This window comes from Chelonoidis abingdonii, chromosome 8, assembly GCF_003597395.2.
Source record: "Chelonoidis abingdonii isolate Lonesome George chromosome 8, CheloAbing_2.0, whole genome shotgun sequence".
Lineage (NCBI taxonomy): Eukaryota > Metazoa > Chordata > Testudines > Testudinidae > Chelonoidis > Chelonoidis abingdonii.
The window spans coordinates 28,121,119-28,146,188 of record NC_133776.1 but is presented as its reverse complement, the minus strand read 5'-3'; the positions used below and the strand labels follow the sequence as shown (position 1 = coordinate 28,146,188).

The 25,070-nt window shown below is 39.0% G+C and overlaps 2 protein-coding genes across 2 annotated transcripts in view; one reads left to right on the top strand and one right to left on the bottom strand.

Annotated features, from left to right (window-relative positions):
- Nucleotides 1-25,070, top strand: part of MED12L (mediator complex subunit 12L) — a 324,753-nt gene that overhangs the window by 114,243 nt on the left and 185,440 nt on the right. The window lies entirely within an intron of this gene.
- P2RY14 (purinergic receptor P2Y14) lies at nucleotides 5,108-6,683 on the bottom strand. Its single transcript, XM_032806224.2, has one exon. The coding sequence runs from the start codon at nucleotides 6,662-6,664 to the stop codon at nucleotides 5,672-5,674; it is 993 nt and encodes a 330-aa protein (XP_032662115.1). The 5' UTR covers nucleotides 6,665-6,683; the 3' UTR covers nucleotides 5,108-5,671.

Genomic DNA, 25,070 nt, shown 5'->3' with positions numbered 1-25,070 from the left:
AGTGAGTGAGTTTGAAAATATGATTTAATGAGCATCTGGGGAAAATCTTTATTTTTAATCTGGGATTTATGTTGATATTTAAATGTTTACATGGTTTTAGGAGGTGATCATTCTTGAAGATGTACTAAATGGCTTTTTTTCTTTTAGCCAGTTATTGTGAAAGCTGAGTTTAATATAAACTTCAGAAACCCAGTAATCAGGGCATAAATAAAAATGAGTCCCGGATTTTCCTTTATCCCTTTCTAAACATCCATCTTGTGATTATAAGCTTTGTGACTAAAAACTGTCCTTAAGGAGTAATTGTTGAGAAATTTTATTACCAGTATTCAGTCATGGAGTTCTTATGGAGGTTCTTTCATTTATGGTTTTCTTCCTGTTTGTTTGTTATGAGGAATCCAAGTCAACTCTAGCTCTGTTTGTACTGTCCCTAAGTCTCTTCAGGGAGGCTCCTGCACATCTTTTTGGGAAATGAGCAAGAAGAAGTTTTTCTTTATATTTTTAACCTCTACATATACCAGCTAGCAAGTTCAGCAAACTGTGTCTTTTGACTTTAGTTTGGCAGATTCATTTTTTACCCCATAATATATTTACAAAATATCAAAGATTTAGATTCTGCCACAAGTGAGTTATATGAATTGTGAGCAGAAATATTTATTTTGGGGTTGAGGGGTAGGGATGGAGTTTAGTTTTTTGAGTTAAACACACAGAATGGTAAATTATTATTTTGTAGTTCAGTGTAACTCCTGTGTATTTAAGGCTGTAATCCCCTTAGGGAGGGGCATAGTTCTTGTTTGGCACACTGCACTGTGTGCAACCAAGCTGCTGTATAAAGAGGGTAATGAGCAGGGCTTGTAAATGACCTAGTGCTGCACTTCATGGCAGCTAATGTCAGCTGTGTAACGTGATAGCAAGTATCTTCCTTGACAGGCTATGGTGCAGTGCTTTTATAACGTGTAATTACTTTTTAATTAATTCATGTTTACACAGTGCTTTAAAGATGTGCAGTGCTGTGTAAGTGATCCTTATTAGTTGATCTATTATGAGATGTTCTTATTAAATATACTTCCATAAAAAGGATGCATGATTAAAGTCTTAAGAAGATGATCAGTCATTTTGTGGGCAAAATCCTGACCATGCTGAAGTCAATGGAAGTTCCCCCACCTGACTTCAGTGGGGCCAGGATTTCATCCTCTGTATTGGCAGAGTTTGGAATGAGCTTTCCTCCATTACATTAATTCCCATTTTCTGAGTTTAGTCCTTGCTTCTGAAAAATGTGGTGTTCTGTTGGTGGAGAAGGAATTTGAAGTCTAATTTGAACCTCCAGTCCAAAGTATTAACCTAAATAACCCATTGCATGTTAATGGGAACATTGACGTTTGTCCGGTGTAGCTCGTACGTTATCACTAAAGGCTGGAGCAGGTGTATGAGCTGATACAGAAGTTAAATTGTGAGATTTGTGTACTCTACATTTGAGTTTTGTGTGCCAGATTTAAGTGCTCATATCAGGTCATCACCTCAAGAGTTTGTGTGGTTGAATAAGTGAATCTTAAGAAAAAGATGGTTTTGAATTCCATTTAGAAATTATGTTTAAAACCTTATGAGGAACTTCATTTTCACAGTGCAAAGTATGCTTTAAATTGCCCTTGGCTTCTCATGCTGCATGTTACCTCTACCCAGGAGGAGAACAGAGATGGTTACCTCTGCAGTAGACACAAAATACATTTCAGTCCCTTCCTTCTCAGAAGGAACACAACCATGTTATTACAGTGGAGCGCAGGGTGTTATGAGGAAGACAGTTCTTCTATAGGGTACACTTCACATGCTTATGTAGCTGCCTAAAGTGAAATGGCATATTTTCTGTTTGGTTCTGAACCAGTGGAAGGAATTATAGAAAGTCAGTCCCTTCTTGGATGGTTGGTGACAATGGCATCACTGCAAGACTTCTGGCCATCTGGGGAGGCAGTTGGCGTAGATAGTCTGCTGATGGTATGCATCTCACTTTCTTTCAGAGGTAAAGTTAACCTTCTTAGTGTAGAATATATTTCTGACCTCACATGCAAGCCCTGTCCTTGCCAGTTTATTTAGCTTATTTTCAGCCCAAGTAAAAGTGAAAAGCACTGTGAGGGGAAAGGAGCAAAACTAGGTTTAATAGGTAGGCTGGTTGAGACTTGTGCCTGGTACAGACACAAAAATATAGTTGGATCAGTGGCTATGAATGCACTGTTCTGCATCAGTTACCCAGTGATGGATTGTTTTTTAATAAGGCAATATAAAGAAAATAAGCCCAGAATGTAGTATTTCTTTGAAAAAAAGCATAGCGAGCAGCATGTTTTCCAGTGTAACTCCCTAATATGTATCTAGTCATTCAAAGGCGTAACATGCCAACCTGTTGGGGTGAGGAGGAAAGATTTTTCCAGAATATAGATATGTTTGCATAAATTACTTTTTAGTAGTGAAGATGAGGTTTCATAAAGGCATGTGATAGAAGCAGTTTTCATGTCACTCTACTAGTACTCTTTCACTAACCCTCTTGTTTAGATAATGTAGGATATATAAAGGGGCACCTATGCAAGGCACTAGGTGCTCTTGCCATAAATTACAATAAAAAAATGAAAATGGCTCACAAACCAGTAGATTCCCCTCCTTGACAAATCTGGATTTCTCTTGCTATGCGGAGCTAGTCTACCAATGCAACCAGTGCAGTTTCTCTACATACTGTTTTGTAACCAGACTGACGTGTCAAGGAGACCTGAGGCAACATGACAAATATTGTTTCTGATCTTAAAAGAAAGTTCAGACTAGGAATGAACCCAAGCTGTGACATTCAGATGAAAATCTAAACCTCTGCAAAATGTGGGGATGTGTGAGGGTCTGGGATTATGGTGTGGGACCACTTCCAATTCAAACACTAGTATCAAGTGGACTCTAGATGGTTTTCCAAAAACGTGGTGTTTACTTTCTAGTCCCCTAGGGCAAATCTGGCATAGGTCAAGAGTGACAAAAAGCCGTTACTGTGGGTTGGTACTCTCAAATAAGTTCATGCTAGACATGGCCTCAACAAATGGATTAGGGATTCAGTGAATGCATTTATTTACTGATTATCAATACAGCCCGTAGCCTTGTCACCAGGAATGCATATTGGTTACGAACTATCCTTTCATCCTGAGAGACTGTCCTTCCAGAACAGTGGTAAGGCAAATTGGCAGGATCCCTGTTGGAAAAACTTGTGTTGTTTCCTGTGATAGAGAGTAAAACGGAGCGCTTCCATTTCCAGAGGAGTTATCTGGAATCTTTTGTAAACATTACATTCACTGGCCCACTCCTCAAGTAAAATTATAAAATCCAAACAAACAAATCTAGCTGCATTGAAAAAGACAGGCTTTATTTTTTTAGTATAAGCACAATAAAATGTGCGAGATGCACAATAAAACATTATATACACACAAAAATAAATGAAATACGGGTAGTTTTCAGTCCTTTATGCAAAGAAAAACAATGTAACATAGTGCCCGAAACAAAGCAAAAATACAAAATCATTTCTTTCCAGGTACACAAATGTCCTGATTAAAGAGAAACTATTAGCTCTGTGTTTTAGGTACAAACAGCTAGTTTCAGTAGACTCTCCTCACCTCCTAAAAAATCACTGTTAGTGAAGTCACAGACACTTTGCCTTGCAGGGTCTCTGGTGAAGACTAAACTTCATGCTAGACGGGGATTGTTCATCCCATAGATACAGGAATGACTCAGTCTCTGCTGATCTGAATAGATGTTTAGTTTTTCACTTACTAAATCATCTGGGTGGGTCACCATTTTCCCTTAAATTTCTTTTCTGCCTTTTTGTACATAAGCAGCAGTTGCGTTGTACACATTACCTGGTATTAGACCAAATTTACAGTCTCTTTGAAGGACTTAATCCACTCTCTGATATGCTGGCATGCATTTCCATTTGTCTTGTAAAATTTACAGCTATGCATAGTATGAGCAAGCCAATGATTTGACAAGCTGCTGTATATAATAATGTGCATGGACATGTTACCAGAAGGGATTGTGTTTTGAGAGCATAGAGCTGTTTGAAACTAGTCATTGGAGAATATGCAAATGATACAGTAGGCATTATTTCAGCCTGTAGAAACAGCAATAAGATTGGTACATCTCAAATTTTCCCAGTACTTAATGGTCCAAAATACAAGAATATTGGCCTCACATCTAACTCCAAAGCAGAACAGCATATTAAACATGGGACTAAACTATTTAAGCAGAATTTCAATAATGATTTGTGTGTTTAATTAGTAGACTGGAAGACTTTTATAAAAAAGCCCATTAAAATATCCTTTCTTCATCATGAAGTCCTGTAGAAGTTAGTAGAAAATACTTTTTTACAGGTTTGTAGAACCATCTTCTGTTGTTTAAAATAATGTAATCTGTGCTGTAGAATTCAGTAGGGTAGTTTCCATAAACAGACAGGATATAGTTTTCTGTTACTGTCTGTAGGTTGTAGGAATCACTCTTATAGATTCCTATAGTTTTGTTGCTCTTAAATTAGATAGCAATTTTCCATAAAGGTTTCAAATAGATTTTCATGAACTATAAAATGACCTCCTGTAGCCAAATCATTCTAGAATTCCCCAAGTTCTACACAGAGACTTGAGGATCTGAGTTATGTTACACCTTTATTCTTTCCTATTTTCCTTCAACTGTCCTACAGTTGGCTGGTTGGAACCAGAATCCATCATCTCAGCTCTGCATTTTGCTAGAGATTCATACAGGGCTATTTCTTCCCTTCAGGGGCTGACTTGGCCTCTGTCAGCCATTCCAAAACAGTCTGATGCTGAGGTCAGAAGTGGTAGAAGATCTCCTCCATCTCTGAGCTGGGCAAGCAACTGATTTTTTTTTTTTTTTTTTTTTAAAGTTCTATATCAGTTGCAAAAAATAGGGGAAAAAATCAGTTGGGGTTGAAATTGTTGAATCAAAAAGTCTATTCCAGAGTGAAAATTTGAACCTAGGTCTATCGCATTCAAGATGGGTGCTCTAACTACTGGGCTAAAGATTGTGAGTGGGGGATAGTGTCACTAGCAGCATCACTACCTCCTCATCTTTCTTCTCCTCCTCCTTCTCTGGCCATTTTGTGAATGCCCAAAACCATTTGTGTCAAATTTGCGAATAGTTGGAAGGCAACTGAAACTGCATTTTTCATTGAATAAGCTTTGTCCAACATTTTTTTGTCCAGCTTTGCTATTCAATCACTCCCAAGCCCTTGTTGCTAGGTTGTACTTCTTATGTGCTCCAGGTTGGCTTATGGAGACTAACGGGCTGCAGCTGTTGCATAGTTCTGCTGGTTAATCCTTGCCACTCGCATAGAACCCAGGCCTGCATATACAGCTTTCTACTCCAGTCATTCTCTTGTCTGTCCTAGGCCTCAAACAGCTAATATATTCCATTGTAAGAAGTTACAGTTTGAAGTAATCTGGAAGTAGTGCATAGTACAGCATGTGGTAATGCTTTTTAATATGGAAAACAAATAGCTGAAATGCTTTGTAAATTGACACCTCATGTTTATTGTTGCACATGGTCTGCATTTATCCAGTTCCTTTGTTAACCGCTTTGCAATCTGGAATAATTTTCCATACTACATCTTATAAGAGATATGTGAATTTCTGAAATAATGACGCTTTCATGTAGTGTTTGACCTTCTGGATCTAGAGTTTTCTATTTCACCTAAAGTTGTCAACTTGAGATGCAGTTTTTGGTATAACTTTTCTCTAAAGGGCTTGCAGAGAAATAAATAAATAATGGGATCAAAGCACACATTTGCAGCGGACAGTAACAGAGTAAATTCTTTTGCATAGTACAGATTTTTGCTTGCCTGACAGGAGAACTGAGATCCAGTTTGACTTAATGTGTATGGAAGTCTGCAAAGATGATATGGCACAAAACAAATGACAAATACAAACATGATGCTGAATATATTGCGATTGATTTTTTCCCTAGTTACTGCTGAATTTCTCCTGAACTTTCTGTAGGAATTATATATTTTTCTTGCTATTGCACTGTAAAAAATGATTAACAGAAGAAACACAGTCCAGAAAATTCCTAGGCAAATATAGTTTGAAGCCTTATGCCACTGTAGACCGAGCTCACTTTTAAGAGTTACACACTTTTTAGAATTCTTCTCTGTAGGACTTTGGTTAGTTAAAATAATATTTGGAAATGATAAAAACATGAGCAATGCCCATACGACTACAGAAGTAATCTTGCTGTAATTAACTGTGTGAACAAAGGAGGTAAACAGAGGCTTTACAGTTTTGTAGTATCTGTCAAACCCTATAATGCCAAAAAATGTTATTCCAATGTACATACTTAGGTAAAAAATAACAGCAGAAAATCGGCAGACTAAAACATTGAGCTGCCAAGGCCCAATTTCTAAATCATTAAGAATTTTGAAGGGGAGAGTCAGGCTCATAAGAAGGTCGGCAACAACAATGTTCTTGAGATAGACGACAAAGCTTTTCGTGCTAGGAACATGTAGAAAAATCCATGCTGCTACACCATTTAGCAGGATTCCTCCTATGAAAATGAATCCATAAGCCAGTGGAATGACATAAGTAGTTACTACTGAGCTGTAAGTGCAGTTGTCTTCTGAAGTGTTTATGCTTGAGTTGGACATCTTAGAATATTTCAGTCTGTGTTCCTGAAAGTAGAGGGAAAACATCTTACTGGTAAAACTAAATTGAATTTATCTTAGTATATTCATGTTGCAGTTGTTTCCATTATTATATGCTTTTCAGGAACCAAAGTAAATATCATTTCTAACAAATGTGCTTAGTATAAATGTGTAATCGCTGGTGTTGGTTCACTCTTTTGGCTCTGTCTGTTTTAAATAAGAAAACAATAGATTCTCTAAGTCCTTGATGCCTTTCTGTGACTAGGTGCTTGTTGCACATGCTGAACCCTGTTCTTGTACAGGAGGTTCATTGTGCAAAAAAAAAAAAAAAAAAAAGAGAAGTGGGGAAACTTGTGGGAAGATCTGGTTAAAATAGCAAGGTGATCATTCAGTAAGTAATATAAATTTTGAAAATTGTGGGTGTCTGCTTTCAACATTACTTATGTTAGAAAAAATGTGGATCAGAATTTTTTTTTTTAATTTTTAGCACCACTGATTTCCCAGCACTTCCAGTGCATTTTCACTTTAACGAAATGGTTATGTTTTTAAACACAGAAAATTTCATTCCCTCCTGCACCCCTTAGCGTACTACGAAGTTGCACCCTCTGAGCATGGAGGGTTCCAGACATAACAGAATCTAATGAAGTTCTGTTCTGCAAGAGTAATATGTAAGGCATGATCTCAGGTGCTTAGGGAGGCTCCTTGTTTTTTGTTCTGTAGCGGAGACAAGATTGATGCTAGGGGGGGTGAGATTGGTGGATATATCCCTGCCCAGATCCATTGCTCACTAGGGCTGTAGAGGCTGCTCCAGTCCTGAGGCTGGAGTAGCAGCTGCACAGTCACTCAGTTGATACTATGTTACTTGGGGAATAGGCTTTCTTCCTATCATGCCCCCATAGAGATACCAACTCCAGTTACTTGTGCTAGGTACTGGGAACAGGATTTGGAGCACAGTACATGTGGTTTAATGAGTGCAGATATATGCACTTACAAAGGTCTGGAGTTTTGAATTCTAAAGCCGGTATACTATAGATATCTTGTATGTTGTTAGAAGGTGTGAGGGAGGAAAATGTTGCTTCAGCAAATTTTATATTCTGTATATTGCACTTGTAAACGAGAGACTGGGGAAGAACACTAGATATTGCCAGCATTCCTTACGTTCTCTGAAGGAAATCTGTAGAGCAAGTTGTGCTAGCTGCACTTAGTTGTTAGTAGCACAGTTATAAAGACATATTTGTACACTAGCATAAGATGTGAGCTAGAATTGTCTTTTAAGGCTCCCCAAATTAAAACCTAGAACATTTCTTCGTGATCTCCAGAAAATCACATCTGTTGTCTGCTCTGCTATTGCTTTGACAGAAGATTTATGAGAGTCTATTGTCCTTGTTAGGAACTGAACAACCAATATTGTATATTACTGCTGTATTTGGCAAACTATAAGAACAACTGAGAAAACACAGCTCTCTGCGGTCCCTTTGAAAGTAAAGCTTTTGCTTGTTGTCATAAGCTTGATTTGCAATGGTCACAAGTGAACCAAAAGTCAAGAATATCAGATCCATGGGATGCCTGTGTGTGGGAGGCTGGAACTCAGACACAAGCTTGTGGTAATTTTAAATACACTACATGGGAAATTTTCTTAGAAATAGAACTGCATAGTTGCGTCACTTTGCATACTGTATTCGAAACATCCCTTTTAAAGTGATATTGTCAAGTTTTAAGTCAGTCACCTTTAACTTGGAATAGGATGGCAAATGGTATATCAAGGGTCCCAAATTTTTCCTGTGTTGGGTTCAGAGGCCCACACACATCCAAAGGTCAACAAGTTTAAACTCCAGCTGTCAACTGTAGTTGGGAAAAGCTGTGTGTGTGTGTGTATGTGTAAATGTGTAGGGCTGTTAGACTATAGTCATAATGTTAATAGATGGGGAGGATCATTAAAAGGTAATAAGGTTAATTCACCTAGAGCTTGGGAAGAAATGATCAAATACAGGAAGGTTAAAAAAAACTTGCTACAATTTTCCCAACTGAAGTGTCTAAAGCTAGATACCTAAATCCCTATTTAAGCACCTAAACAGACCCTTATCTGTAGATGGGCTGGGCACCCACAGCTTGATTTAAATTGCAGATTGAGTTGCAGATACTCAATATCTCTAAAAATGAGGCCACTTTTATTTAGGTAGTAAGGCATCTGTGTTTGAAAACTGTAGTCCTTGGCTGCTGTCCTCTTCCCTAAACCCTTGTTTGCACTGTATAGTTTCTATTTAGACTGTAAACTCTTCTGAACAGGGAGCTGTCATATTGGTCAAATGCCTCGGAAACATTTGGGTGCTATGTAGAAAATAAGCTCTATGCACAAGAATTTCACTAACGACAAGTGGTTCTGTGTCTATTAAAGAGTTTAGGCAAGTTCAGGTGATGGTCCGTGCGCAGATGCCACAAACTCTGGAGGGTTGTCTCAATGGTGGGTATAGAAGAGCTTTGTATGTTTTCTCTAGCTTAAGTCCAAGACATAGGATTCCTTACAAGAAGATTAAACTTTCAATTTATGCTTAGTTCAGTTTCATTTTAACAGTTATATAGTTCATAAATATATTATCTAGACTATACAAGCTGGCTATATCTAGGGAGTGTCTGAAATCACACACAGGACAGAATTTGCAAGTCAACTGAAACCAGCAGCATACCCTTGCTTATCTTATTCTGATTTGATAGGTTGCAGTGGTCATTTACCGAGGTGTCAGTGTTCTGAGGGAGTTTTGCATCCCAAGGGATGAGAACTTTTTCTTTGTTGGGTAATCTATACATAAAATGAAAAAAAATACAGTTTAGTTGTGTGTCAGTGGTTACATATCTCCTTAAAGAGTATTATGGGGGAGCTGACAGTAACCCCTGTATTTAAGTTGCCTAATATTTAATGGTATAAAAGATTGTGGAGACCTTTTATTGAGAAGCTCAACACTTCCATAGTTTGTAGCAGGTCTTTAAAATTTGGCAGGGACAAAGGCCCAGGGCTAGAGGCTTCTGTTTTGCACATTGTGTGGAATTCCATTCAGGTTTGACTGAATTATAACCTGATAAACGTAATCATTTCCCCGCTATGGCTTATGTTCCTCAGGAAAATGTTGGTAGTGCCTCAAAACTAACTAACTATGAACATTCTAAGAGCCAGGCCCATGCTGCATTGGAGAGCCAGGAAGTTACTGGAGCAGCTGTCGTGAGGCGGTGTGGTGTATATAGCCCCAGAGTCCCATATCCTTCTCTGTGGACACCACATGAAGTAAAAGCTCACTGTGTTTTTGGGGAGGGGAGGGATGGGCTGGAGTCCTGTAAGTTTCCTGGCCCCACCATGTTGCACTAGCAGTTAATCCCTTTCTGTCTTTTTTTTAAAGTCTTTAGCTAACTCAGTTTTTTTTAAAGCTTTATTACAAATGTAGAACATTTTTAACATAAAACTGCTATATTAATTATCCTTTTTAATAGTGCATTAGAAAATCCTCTTAGTTGCTACCCTATTTCTATCCTCAGTGAGAGAAATAATGCCTAAACAGATTTCACTCTTTTTTGCTCATTGGCATTGGAAACTGTTATCCTTGACTGGAAGTTCTTAAAACAGCCTCTGTAGTTCTTGTTGCCAAGGCTGTATCTTGCTTTTCACTAATCACTGTGGTCATATACTGCACATTTGGTTTGGGTAGAATTCTATCATACTGAAGATGATAGAATTCTGTACTATACATCTTTATTGTTTATAAATGTGCATCTGCATACGGAGCTGTCTGAACAGTGCTTCAAATATATCATTTTTAGGCTTGTTAACATGCGTAGCAAGTTTCTCTGATTTGATGCATGCCGCCACCACCACTTTTCAAAAATAAAATTTAAAAAGCAATATCTTATGTAGTGATCCAGTATCAGAGACCCTAATGTAATGGCCTCAGTACAATAGCTGCACCACTAAATAACTCATCACTTTCTCTCTAGTAACTCATCGTTTTCTACCCTCCTATGTTTTGACAAAAAATAGATATGCCCCTGTGCAGCTGCTGCTGCTCCCCTCCTCTCTATGGGGAAGTTTGTGGCAACTGGACCTCTGTAACCACAAAGTCATTGGCATGTCCTCCCACTTTCTGTTGCATATACTGCTGTTCTGTGGTGGCTAATGTGAAGGTGACATAGAGCCCAGCACCACCATGTGCAGGGGATGTGCAGTCCTTCATACTTGTTCAATAGCTGTCTCTCACACCTCTGCAACAGGAATGTCTTAGTTCCAGTATTGATAGTGGTTTTATATTTAGATAGCAACAGCCTGTACTAAGCTTAGAAGTGACACCTGTATGTGTGTTTTTTTTCTTATCCAAGATAGCGTAAGTTTCCCAACGAACCACTATCTGCCATTTGATTTTAAGTGTGTGATTGAGGGATCTTTCTCTGTCAGTTATCTTGGAGGTGAGGATGATATAAAGCCAACTGAAGGTAGGAAAACAGTGTCTTTCCTTGCTGGTAAATTTGCTGTGTGAGAAAGATTATAGTATACACATTGGTTCACAAATTTAATTAACCAGTTATTGCTTCTAGCTTTTTCTTGGTTCTTTGGATTTGTGTTCCTTACTTAAAGTACAGACTGTACAACTACTATGAATTTGAGTTTTATTAACCAAAATAGCTTTGAAAGCAAATAAGAAATTATGAAAAGCAAAATAGAGATTATCAGATGATAGCATTCACAATGTTGAAAATGGAGCTTAACATGGGATGTTACAATTTTCAAGAGATAAATGCGTTTGTTTAATTTAAGGTCTCATTCAAGGTCTTGTTTCAAAGACAAACTTTTTTATCCTTGTTCTACATTAGTCTGGGTGGTGATTGTGATATCAGCATGGAACTATGGATCTTTAAACATAGATCCAAGTAGGATCAGTTCATATGCGAAACTCCATGGAATTGCCTCTCACACAGATAATCAGGCCGTATGATTATTTAGGCTTTAAAACATTTTAGGCTTTAAAAGATTTAATTTCATATTGACTTTTCAACACACCATTTAAATGTATCAGTTTATTTAGTCCAAAACAAACGCTTTGTTAGATATACATCTGTTAGAAATAAAAAATATTTATCTTATTAATCTACTTTAAATAGACAGCATTGTCTGAACTATATAATATTTGTGGTCAGGTTGCCTAAGCCATGAGACTTCCTCAGACTGAAAGCGTCTATTAAAAGAATGCTCTTAGATGGGTTTAGTTTTCTGATATAATTTCTTAAACCTTAATACCCTTTTAGATTTATCTAATACGATTATACCTTGATACTGTATGAAAAAACCTAGTGTGATCTACTCTATCTCTGTTGCACATAAGTGTAAAACATATAAAGTGGAACAAAAATGTAAAAGAGGAAATTACTTCACAGCTTAGCAAGAGTTTGTGGTTATCTGACTGGTTTGCTATTGTAAATACTCAACCTGTGTGAAACACAGAAACTCCATCTGCTGTCTGACATGCTCTAAATGTTTAGGGCTAAAGTATGCCAAGATTCTGGCCTTTGTCTGTATCTGTACTATTGTTTATTAATAAGCACCATATTTCCATATATTACAGCTATCCTGTAATTTCTGTCCTGACTTTTTGCTTGTGTACATGTTAAAATGGTGTGTCATAATTTCTTATGCAAGCATGTAATGTTTACATAAGAAATTAGAACACAATTGTTTTAAATGCATGTGCCACATAACACGATATAGTTTGTATATCATGCATATACATTAGTTTGTTGTACAAAGAAAGCAAAATTGACAAGCTGAGTTCACAAAAATTTGATTTGGTCAAGCATATAAACACCCATTTCTTCGTGGGCTGCCAGTTCATTTTATAGTCTTGCCAAAAATGTGAAAGGAAAGTTTTATGCAGCTGCATGATTAAAATGCTTGTATTCCTTCTATATTTAAATGCTTATCCCCACCATACATGGATTCCAAAACCATTGAGACTCATTTCCTGATGTACTACAACTTGTCTGTCAAATTCAGAAGTCTAAACATACAGTTCATAACCTCCTTTTACTGAGTACCAAATAAGATTTGCACAATCAGGCAAAAATAACATAACCTTTGATTTCTACGTGGAGATGACAGACTAATTTTTTTCTGCTCTCTTCCCTGAAGCGTCAGACAAAGGAGAGGCTCTCTTTTTCCCCCCACCCCAAAAGAATACATTTCAGTGGAAGAGTCCTTCCTGACCCGTGCAAGTGACCAGCTAAAGTGCTGAAGCATGAGATTTTAGGAACAAAATAGATGAGACAAAATAGATCCAACACAGAGAAAAAGCATGGTTTACCTTGACTGACTAACTTGAGTTAAAAGCACAATTGACTTGTCTACAGTAGGATTTTAATATGTGTTAATATGTTAGTTATGTTTAAAACTGCATCTTTTCCTCTAGTGCGGACATGGCCTTTGAGGGTAAAGGACAAGAGAAGACCTGCTGAAGTCACCAGGGCCTGATGAAATGCATCCTAGAATACTCAAGGAGCTAGTAGAAGAGGTATCTGAGCCTCTAGCTATTATCTTTGGAAAATCATGGGAGACAGGAGAGATTCCAGAAGACTGGAAAAGGGCAAATATAGTGCCCATCTATAAAAATGGAAATAAAAACAACCCAAGAACTACAGACCAGTTAGTTTAACTTCTGTGCCAGGGAAGATAATGGAGCAAGTAATTAAAGAAATCATCTGCAAACACTTGGAAGGTGGTAAGGTGATAGGGAATAGCCAGCATGGATTGTAAAGAACAAATCTAGTCAAACCAGTCTGATAGCTTTCTTTGATAGGATAATGACCTTGTGAATAAGAGAGAGCGGTGGATGTGGTATACTAGACTTTAGTAAGCGCATTTTGAAGGTCTCACATGATATTCTTATCAATAACAGACAATACAACTTAGATGGGCTACTATAAGGTGGGTGTAAACTGGCTGGATAACCATACTCAGAGAGTAGTTATTATGGTCCCAATGCTGCTGGAAGGTATACAGCAGGTTCTGCAGGAGTCTATTTTGGGACGGCGGCTCTGTTCAGTACTTCATCAACGACTTAAATATTAGCATAGAAAGTACGCTATTGAGTTGCAGATGATCGCAATCCTCCAATTTGGTAACTGCTTTGGAGGATAGGGTTGTAATTAAAAATGGTCTGGCACAAATGGATTGATCACCACCGAATCAGTGGGTAGTGATGGATCCCCGATTGCTCTGCTGTCGACTCTGGAACTCCACCACCGCAAGAGGCATAACAGAGTCGATGGGGGAGCGGCAGCGGTTGACTCGCTGCTCTCCCCATGGCCAGGTAAATCGACTAAGATACGTCGACTTGAGCTACGCTATTTGCGTCAGCTGAATTTGCGTATCTTAGTCAGCTTTCCCCCTCCAAGTGTAAGACCTAGCCTCAGTTCTCACACATACAGAATGGGAAAGAGACTGTCTTGGAAGGAGTACGGCAGAAAGGGATCTAGGAGTTTAGTGGACCACAAGCTAAATATGAGTCAACAGTGTGATGCTGTTGCAAAAAAAGCAAACGTGATTCTGGAGGTTAACAGGTGTGTTGGTGACAAGACATGAGAATCATTCTTCCCGCTCGACTCTGTGCTGGTATAGGCCTCAACTGGAGATTGTGTCCAGTTCTGGGCACCGCATTTCAAGAAAGATGTGGCGAAATTGGAGAGGGTCCAGAGAAGAGCAACAAGAATGATTAAAGATCTTGAGAACATGACCTATGAAGGAAGGCTGAAAGAATTGGGTTTGTTTATTTTGGAAAAGAGAAGACTGAGAGGGGACATGATAGCAGTTTTCAGGTATCTAAAAGGGTTTCAGGAGGAGGGAGAAAACTTGCTCATCTTAGCCTCTAAGGATAGAACAAGAAGCAATGGGCTTAACCTGCAACAAGGGAGGTTTAGGTTGGACATTAGGAAAAAGTTCCTAACTGTCAGGATGGTTAAACACTGAAATAAACTGTCTAGGGAGACTGTGGAATCTCCATCTCTGGAGATATTTAAGAGTAGGTTAGAAAAATGTCTATCAGGGATGGTCTAGACAGTATTTGGTCCTGCCATGAGGGCAGGGGACTGGACTCGATGACCTCCTAAGGTCTCTTCCAGCCCTAGAATCTGTGAATCTATATATTGTTTCCTAAAGTAGAGATGGTCTATGATATTCCCTTGGCTGATTAAAACCCCAATCTCTAACAATATTAAGTAAACCTCTCTTTTTCCTGGTCTCTGAATTTTCTAACTTCTTACCATGATATGCTAAAAATTTAAGTTCCCACTGTAACTTCATTATGTTTTCATCATAACTCACTAGTTTTACAGTTTCATAGTTGTACAGTTATTTCAGCAGCATGCTAATACACCATTTTTACCCAGTTTCTCTTTAGGAGTGTGCAGTGCAGATGTTCCCTTAGATTGTCCTGTAGAATAAAAGCACTGGACACCCCTCTTCCCCCAGTAACAGTGTAGATGCTGAGGCACTGCTTGAACTCTTAGGGTATGTCCCCTACACAGCTCTCTAGAGGCCCAAGCAGTGCCTCCCCGATCTACACTGCTGTTTCTAGGAGTGGAGTGTCCTGCTGGCTCCCCACTGCTGGAGTCTTTCCCTACTGCCAGAGTCTTTCACTGTCACATGTTGCTGTGCACTGCAGTGTGGATGCAGCCTGCTTTTCACTGCAGCATATGGCTACACATAATCTACACACCACCACCAGTCGTGTGCAATGTAGGCATACCCTATGCATAGCATGCATATTTTTATATTACACTAGCCAGGGCTGATAATGATCAATAAAAATTTACTCTGACTTAGCGTAAAAAAAATCTCCAAATTCTTCGACTGTGCATAGTTTGGTCCTGCTTCCCTAAGGACGCATTCAATAATGGAATAACCATCTTCATTTTGTGTTTAAGCTAGTTTCATATTTTCATAATCAAATGTATAAAACACCTTGCAACCTGATAATGGCTATCCAAGGACAGTGATTTAAAAAAACTGGTTTACACCTGGTAAGTGAACCTTGTAGTGTAAAAGAACTTTTCCTTCAGTTCGTAAAGATTAGCCTGGTCATATTGTTCTTTAATGTAATGGGCTAGTATTAATTTTATGTCAGAAACAGGTTTTGTTAATCGATTTGTAAGCGTTTGTCAATGGCTAAGCAGCTGGTGACCACTGCTTATCACACTTTTCCTAATAGTCTCATTAAGCACTTGTGTTCCCTCCATCTTTCATTGTATCCCCCTGTTGCCTCTCATTTTATATTTAGATTTTAAGCTCTGTAGGGCATGGACCATGTCTTGGGACATGGTTTTTACAATACCCAGCATTCTAGAGACCCACTTGCTGATTGGGAGTCCATTAGGCGCTACTGTAGTACAGAAAATAATTATTTTACTTAAAATTGTGGGTCTCCGATATCAGACCTTGCTCAGCTTCCTCTGTCAGATGTGCTTTTTTATATTTAATACAAGTCAAAAGTACTATATGTGTTAGTGATAACAATTTCTTGCTATTTCCTTTGCTAAGAGAATAGTTTCATATTGTTTTTCCTGATTTCATTACAACTTTTGTCACAAGGCAGCATCTGTATTTTAATACCAAAGAAGGTGAAAGTATGTATAAAGTATTACTTCAACAATTTAAAATATTCCGTGTTTGTATTGGCTGATCATTACTCTTGACTGTTACAAATTTCAAGGCCAAAAAAAAGAGAGAATGGAGAATAATCAGTCAATCAAAGTACAGGATGCCAGAAAAGTCAAAATAAGTTTTTCCTTGCCATAAGAGGTAGAAAATATTATTGAGAGACTGTAGCAAGTACACAAGCATGTTCAATGCAAAACCTCTTTTTAAAAAAAAAAAAATCTGCTGATTGACAAACATGGATATACCATTAGAAGATTTTAATTCTTCACTTTTCTATGTTATCTGGCAACCTTTATCAGGAAGGACCACTTAAGTGTGAGAAGGTAGTTCATTCTCCATGACGCATTCAAACCGTGGCCTGTGTCACTAAACCACCGTCAGATGTGTGTGTTTGATTCCTTATATGAGTGAGGTACTGAATTTACAAGCTTGGTTATGGTTTCTGCAAATGCTTACCACCAAATGTGCCTTTTCCTGCAGCTGGTGATTTGCGAATATAAATTAGAAGCAACGTGTACCAGACCTTACAGCTCAGTTTTGGAAGGACTACTCCTGTGAGTAGTCCCATTAATCTCTCACATAAGTAGGCACTATGCCCAACAGTAAATATCTGTAACCCTAGGATTCACTTTTGTCGGGATTGTAAATGAATGCGTTTCCAGACAGGTATAAAATATCTGTGCGTCCAAGTGTATGTCTATACCACAAATTAAGGTGTAATTACAGTGTGGATACACCTACCCAGGCTAGCTTTAATTCTAGCAGTGAAGATGTGGTGACATGGACCCTGGCGTGGGTCAGCAGCCCAAATATGTACCAGCAGTCCCTAATGGCCTTCTGCTGAGGTGGCTAGCCCATTCTGCAACATCTTCATTGCCATTGTTACCTGTGCTAGTTAGATTAAAGCTAACGTGGGCATGTCTGCTTGCCTACTTTAACTCTGGTGCAATTCTTAGGGAAAATGTGGACTGAGGTTTTGTTCTGTTTTCCCTGCCCCTCCAATGTTGCTATCTTAGATATTCAGTCAAGTTACTGATACTGTATATAGTCATTTTTATATCCTGCTAGATCAAACAACTGATGATGACTTGGAAGTGTACAGGAAATGTAATTAGATTGCTTGCATGATTTTCAGAGGTGCTGAGCACCTGCAGCTCCCATGGATTTCAACTGGAGTTGTGTGTGTTCATCACTTCCAGGCTTTAAGTAATCAAGTAAAATTGTTAATACAATAGTTTTTGTTAACTGTCCATACTTTCTTTTAAATACATTGGCATCTGCAGGTGTTGATCATAGGTGATGGGGATTATATCGTCTGAGGGAAAAGGACTTGAGGTGCAGAAGGATAAGTAACTGAGCCAGTCAATCTCCTTAGTTTTCCTTATTGATATTGCTGTTTCCTTACTTTGTTCCCCACGACAACTACTGTAAAAGAAGAGTTGGTAGGATGCAGCACCATTGTAAAGTACTTCACACTGTAGATGGAGCAGAGCTTGCCGCAGTCAGATAGGGCCAAATTCTGCACTAATTTAAGATCAGTGACCTTCGTTGAAATTGATGAGACTGCTTAACTGTGTAAATTAGCATGGAATTTGGCCCACCATTATACATGTAATCAACATTTGTATAAACAGCCACATTCCCAGTGTGTATATGTCTCCCTCTTCTTCTCCCTCTCTCCCCCTCTCCTTCTCTCTCTCTCTCTCTCTCTCTCTGCTTCTCCCTCTCTCCCTCCAGGGAAAATAGATAGATGTGACAAAAATAAAACTTGAAGTCTTATTGTTTGTCTGGGTAATGAGTAGAATTACAAAGATGGCTCTTTTTTAAATTGACTTGGCAATAGAAAGCATGCCATTTACAATAGGCATGTTTAGTGTGGATGGTCTTTTATAATGGAGACTTTACAGACCACACTTTACATTAATTTAGGTTATAACAGACACTTTATTGGCATTTGAGTGGTTTCTTATACTCTGAAAGGAAAAGCAGGAGAGTGTAGAAATCAATTGCTGTAGATATCATTAATTTTCTCCTTAAAAGTAGAACACCAAATTCACTGGAGCCTAGGCACAAAGCCCGTGTAGCTGGGGATGGAGGACACCTAAAGGGTAAAGTTTTGTTCGCTCACTGCAGCACCCACTTGTAGCCAGTTCATTTGTTCTTACTGTCCAAGATTCCCAATCAGTATCTCTCCTTGCTTCCCCCCCTCAAAGTGTAACATTGTCTCAGTTAACTGATGGCTAAAGATTGCCATTTTCTTTCCGGAGAATCTGTTTTGTTCTTGTTTCTGAATTTTAGACTAGGCTCTAAAGTACTTAAATAAGCATTTATGATTAAAGACCTAGTTTTGTTGATTTGTGCATATTCCTGTACTCACAGGGAGACCCACTGAAGTCAGTGGCACTTCAAGGGTCCCCTTTGTTTGCATATAGAGCTATTTGTAGCATCTAGCCTAGGTATTGGACTCATTTCCTATATATGAATTAAGCTTTGAAAAGCTCCCATATGCAATCAGCCCCAAGGTATTTCATTAATTGGAAAATAAGAGGAGTAAGGGGAAAAGTTGACATGGACATGTGGTGTGTACATGATGATCCTGACCCTCAACATCAGAAGATTTTAAAAGAGATCATATTTGGCTTTTAGAAATATCAGCCATATCAAAATTTGTGTTCCTTTAAGCCATGTAAAATACTTTGTATGCATTAACATTTTTATTGTCCTTGAAAGCAAATATTTGAGGATGCAAGAGGTATTTAAAAAAAAAATTGCAAATGAGAAGGTATTAAAAATACCTGTTGTTGAATAATATATCTTAACTATTTTCATAAAACTCCTTGACTTAATATTAAAAGCTTTGGACAATGGAAACCTTCCTTAATTTTAAATATTTATATTCCATTGATCTCCGAAAACTAAACAAAAATCTTGGAGTGGGGAGCGGGGAAGCACTGCTTAAAAGAAGAGGGAAAAACAACACAAACAAAAACCCACACTTTAGGAAATAAATGTTAAAACTACATATAAAGATGGAAAATTCCTTACCTATATATCTGTAATAGGTCAGACTAGATGATATTATATTTGCATACTGTGTGAATGGTTTCCTGTCCACACTTCCTTTATCATTTTAAAGCATTTTCTTAAACACATCTAACTAATAATTGTAAATGTTTGTATATTAACAAAAACGTAGGATTGTATAAAATATATTTTTAAAAGATGTAAAATTAAAGTGATATTTTAATAGAAGCAATTAAATATAGAACTTTACATATGATTCTTGTTGCTAATTTAAGGCTAAACAAATACATTTCAGGAGAAAGCATGTACTAATGTATTGGAATATATTACAGCAAAAAGTTTTAAATTATAGCGTTTTCTTTCACTCACCAATTATTGTGTAACCTTCCTTGTGGTATCCATTAATGTTGTTCCTTAGCAATCAGATATACTCACAGTTCTAGACTGAATATGCTTCATTCTGTTTTCTGCATAATCTTCTTAAGTAGTGGTAGTGCCTGAAACTGCTACTTTAGTTCCCAAACTAAAGTATTTAAAGGCTGGTTCGCATTGTCTTCATGCTTAACTAAATGCGGTTTAAATGTCAAGTACTGCAGATGGCCAGTACTATTTTTTTAATACTTAAATATACTTCCAGGAAGATCAGCACTGAATTTTATTCAGAAGTTACAAATTTGTGAAGTTTTGCAAAACACTAAACGATACAAAGCTGAAGTTTTTTTTTTTTTTTTTTTAAATTGTTCTCATGGCTAGCTGTGACCTTCTCTAAGAAGTTACTAAATAGCTTCTGTATTTATTAGTGGAAGTGCTCTAAACTGTAGATCACGGGTTGCACTGCAGTTGCTTGCAGTGTGTTGCGAAAATCACAAATATTTACTTTGAGGAAAAGCATGATAGACCCTTGGGTATTTTTTACATCTTATTATTACTCTAATCTTATTGCCTGCCTCCCTCTCCACATGCTTTACTGGTAGGCTCTCAGATCAGCCACAACTCTCTACTCTGACCCTATGCCATCAGCACTCCCAGCTATCTCCGTTACACCACTGATTTCCTGAGAAAACTACAATGCATTGGTGACCTTCCAGAAAACACCATTCTAGCCACCACGGATGTAAAGGCTCTCTACACAAACATCCCACACGCAGATGGAATACAAGCTGTCAGGAACTGTATCCCTGATGATGTCACAGCACAACTGGTTGCTGAGCTCTGTGCCTTTATCCTCACACACAACTATTTCAAATTTGATGACAATATATATCTCCAGATCAGTGGCACCGCTATGGGCACCCACATGGCCCCACAATATGCCAACATTTTTATGGCTGACTTGACACACGCTCCTCACTTCTCGTCCGCTCAGCCCCTTCTCTACCTATGCTACATTGATGTATCTTCATCCACTCTGGACCCATGAAAGGAGACTTGGAAAAATTCCACCACTGATTTACAGTTTTTCCACACCTCACTAACAACTCAGCTCTGACTCAACACTGTGGAAGTACCACTTCTCAGACACCAACGTGCAAATAAATGATGTCACATTAACACCACCCTGTACCGAAAACCTACCGACTGATATGCTACCTTCATGCCTCCAGCTTCTGTCCGGGCACACCACACGAATCCAGTTGTCTACAGCCACACTGAGGTACACCCCATCTACTCAACCCTCAGACAGAGACCAACACCTACAAATCTTCACCAAGCATTCTCAGAAACTACAATACCCGACGAGAAATAAGGGAACAGATCAACAGAGCCAGAACGTGTACCAAACCTCCTCCTCAAACAAACCCAAGAAAGAAACCAAAACACTCCACCTGGCCTACACATACAGTCCCCAGCTAAAACCTCCAAGCGCATACATCAGGGATCACACACCTCTACTGGACAACGACCCCACTTCACAGGCCTTGGGTGGCAGGCCAGTCCTCACCACGACAACCTGCCAACCTGAAGCATATTTTCACCAGTAACTGAACAGTCAGTTCAGTACATCTAATCTACAATACACCAGTTCTGCCCACATACCTACGAACCAGCGACCACCAATCTAGCCAGACTACTCTTAACCAATATCAGAAGGCTCAACATCAATCCCACCATGTTCATTCACCTGCACAACCACCCAAAGTACATCTCATACCGATCTAATCAATGGCCAGGCAATGCGCCTCTAGCTCTATACCATCGTCCCAAGCTGGAGAGAATCCTTGAAGAGATAAATGTGACATCAAAATTCGGATATAGGAATGGCAACTATCCATAAAAACTTGTAGGAGAAACACTTCAGTTCTCCCTGGACACACATACACAGGATTTAAGGTAGCCTCTGCAGCAAAAATAACTTCAGGACCAACTTCAAAGAGAAACATGCTGAACTTCAGTGCATCTGCAAAATTGACAAACCCACTCAGCTCAGGATTCAAGAATGACTTTGAATGGCTACAAAAGAGTTTCTCCTCCCTGTTTATACAAACTCAACTGCTAGAAAGAGGCCTCACCTCCCTGATAAGTGAACTACACCTCGTTATCCTCTAGCCTCTTCTCATGCTTGCATATATATACCTGCCCTGGAAATTCCCACTTCATGAATCCGATGAAGTGGGTATTTAGCCACGAGAGCTCATGCTCCAATATGTCTGTTAGTCTATAAGGTGCCACAGGACTCTTTGCTGCTCAAAACCTGTAAAATTAATGATGATACAGAAGTATGCATTTCTTACATTTGATTTTCACTTTTTAGTTATTTTCTTGGGAAAGCTCAAAAAATGTCTTTTTTTCCCTTTCAACCTCAAAACTTACTCTTGTATTCTTTCCTCCTAGCTTCACATTAAATATGTATTATGTTCATTTTAAAACATAAAAACAAAGTCATGCAATCGAAAAATTAGGAAATGCCAAATTAAGGTTGCCCGTACAACCTTAGTTTAGACCTCTGGTGCATATGCATTATGATAACCATGTTTCCCCCAACACCTTCTGCATAATTCAGTGCACAGGATGGACAGTGCCTTCACTGAATGGTTAGCTATTTAGTTGCATTTATGCTTGCAATTCAGTATGTGATCCTATGCCTTATGTATTACACAGCATCCAAACCTTGCTCTGAGTACAGAATTACTAATTTCCTCATGGGCTGTTCTATGAGTGTCCATTACTGTAACATTAGAATTGTTCACAACCATTAATGAAGTTATCTTCACAACACTCCTATGAAATAGGAAATGGCATTACCCTGTTTTACCAATGAGTAACTGAGACACAGAGATTAAGGCTAAAATTGTCAAGTGACCACTAATTTTGGGTGCTGAACTCGAGATGCCTAGGGACTGATTTTACTCTATCATTTCTGTAGCATTTTATGTTCAGTGCACAGCTCACATAGATTTTGATTGCAGTTGTGAGTATTCAGCGCTTTTGCAAATCTGACCCCACGTCTCAAGTTGGGCACTTATAAAATAAGTAACATTCAGTTAGTGGCCATCTAAAAAAATTTTGGTTTACGGGACTTCACCAGCACCACATAGAAACTCTGTGGCAGAGACAGGGATAGAATCCAGTTCTCCAGGGCAACATTCACCTTCCTTAACAATGAGATTGTTCTCTCTTTTCCTGCAGTCCTCTTGCCTCATTCACTATACACCTACCAACTTCTGGAGGGAGGCAGGGTCCTATGGACAACTGCTTCCTTCACAACATACCCCGACTGATTACTTGAGCACTGTCCTTTCTGTGCACTGAAAGAGGAAAGGATCTTGAAGGAAAAATGGTATGTGCTCATTAATTAAAGACTATCATAATACATATGTGCAAGTGAGTAGAGAGGGTGCAAATTAAGGTTGCACAGGTAACCTTAACTCTGACATGTCCTCACTTTTTGGTGCTTTTAACATGGTTTGTGTGTATTTTCCTAGGTTTTTAAAAAAGCAAACTGAAAAAAATAGAAATTCTGTCATGTGGAATCATACCAAGCCTTACATGGTCATCAGCAGGGTTGGAGCCTTTAAATCCACAGCACAGACCTCTGCCACTTGACCTGTGGAGTAACTGATAGTAGTAGCAGGTGGTTGTTCTCTGTGTGGACCAGCACTAGGGGTGGCTGAGGAAAAAATTTGACAGGTATTTCCTAGATAGCAGATTAATGTTGACTCAGAAACATTGACTATTCCAAATTCTGGAAAGGGGGAGTATGTTCTAGTGGTCACAGACCCTTCTTTCCCTTTCCACCCTATCTGGCCCTGATGCCTGTGCTCCTAGCATGTACCCACTTGTATCCTGTCTGTGCACTGTTTCTCCTTTTTAACTTGTCTGTTTCTATCTCTCTAATTTTTCTCTGTCATTCTCCTACTCCCTGCCACTGCCTTGTTGCCTTCTGCAACCTATCTCTACTTCCTGCCTTCCACCTTCTCCACATGTCTCTGAGTTGCAGTTAGGCTGCTTCCTCTTCTCTCTGCTCTCGGTTCCTGTGCCTAGCACCTGCACAGCTCCAGCAGCTGGGAGGAGTAATTTTAGAGGCTTATAACTTGACCTTTTACCATCTCTGGGAAAATCTGCCCAGATTTGCCATCACATGACTGTCACCATGACCCTCCTGCGACAGCTCCAAAATATGATGGCTCTAGGGTGTCTTAATGAAACAGTTGTATGAGGTTTTTTAACTTGTAAAACTGTATTTTTCCCTCACCTCATTCTGAGAAGGAGCTACACTGTTTTTGCTGAAATGGTGCAAAAATGTCACTCTGAGGCAAGCATCTGGCAAGGGAATGGTTGAAGATTGGTAAAATTATAAGCAATTGAAAACAAGCTCTTAAAATTGAAAATGTTAGGCAGCCTATGTAAGAATTCCTTTTTCTTTTTCCTGTTGCCAGTATCCCTTCAAACTCTGTGTTGTATTTTTAGTCTTGTCTTCACTTTATTTTCTCTGAATCTTTCCTGCATCGTCAGATGTAACTCAGAGCAAAAACAGGGCCACCATCCCCATTTATCTTGCCATTTGCCACAATGGTTATGTTATGTTTCTACAACTTAACTTTTGTTTACTAGGAGTATGTCTGCACTACGGGATTATTCCGATTTTACATAAACCGTTTTTGTAAAACAGATTGTATAAAGTCGAGTGCACACGGCCACACTAAGCACATTAATTCGGCGATGTGTGTCCATGTACCGAGGGCTAGCGTCGATTTCCAGAGTGTTGCACTGTGGGTAGCTATTCTGTAGCTATCCCATAGTTCCCGCAGTCTCCCCTGCCCATTGGAATTCTGGGTTGAGATCCCAGTGCCTGATGGGGCAAAAAACATTGTCGCAGGTGGTTCTGGGTTCAGCCTCACCCCTCCCTAAGTGAAAGCAGCAGACAACCATTTCGTGCCTTTTTTCCTGGCTGAAGTGTGCAAACACTATAGCACAGCAAGCATGGACCCTGCTCAGATCAAGACCGCAATTGTGGACATTGTAAACACCTCGCACATTCTCGTGCAGTCTATGCTGAACCAGGACCTGCAAAGCCAAGCGAGGAGGAGGCGACTACGGCATAGCGGCGACGAGAGTGATGAGGACATGGACACAGAATTCTCTCAAACTGCGGGCCCCTGCGCTTTGGAGATCCTGCTGGTAATGGGACAGGTTCCAGCCATTGAACGCCAATTTTGGGCCCGGGAAACAAGCACAGACTGGTGGGACCGCATAGTTTTG

Bases quoted from the DNA above. Each gene is read 5' to 3' on its own strand.
- P2RY14 (XM_032806224.2), bottom strand. From the start codon at position 6,664: ATGTCCAACTCAAGCATAAACACTTCAGAAGACAACTGCACTTACAGC.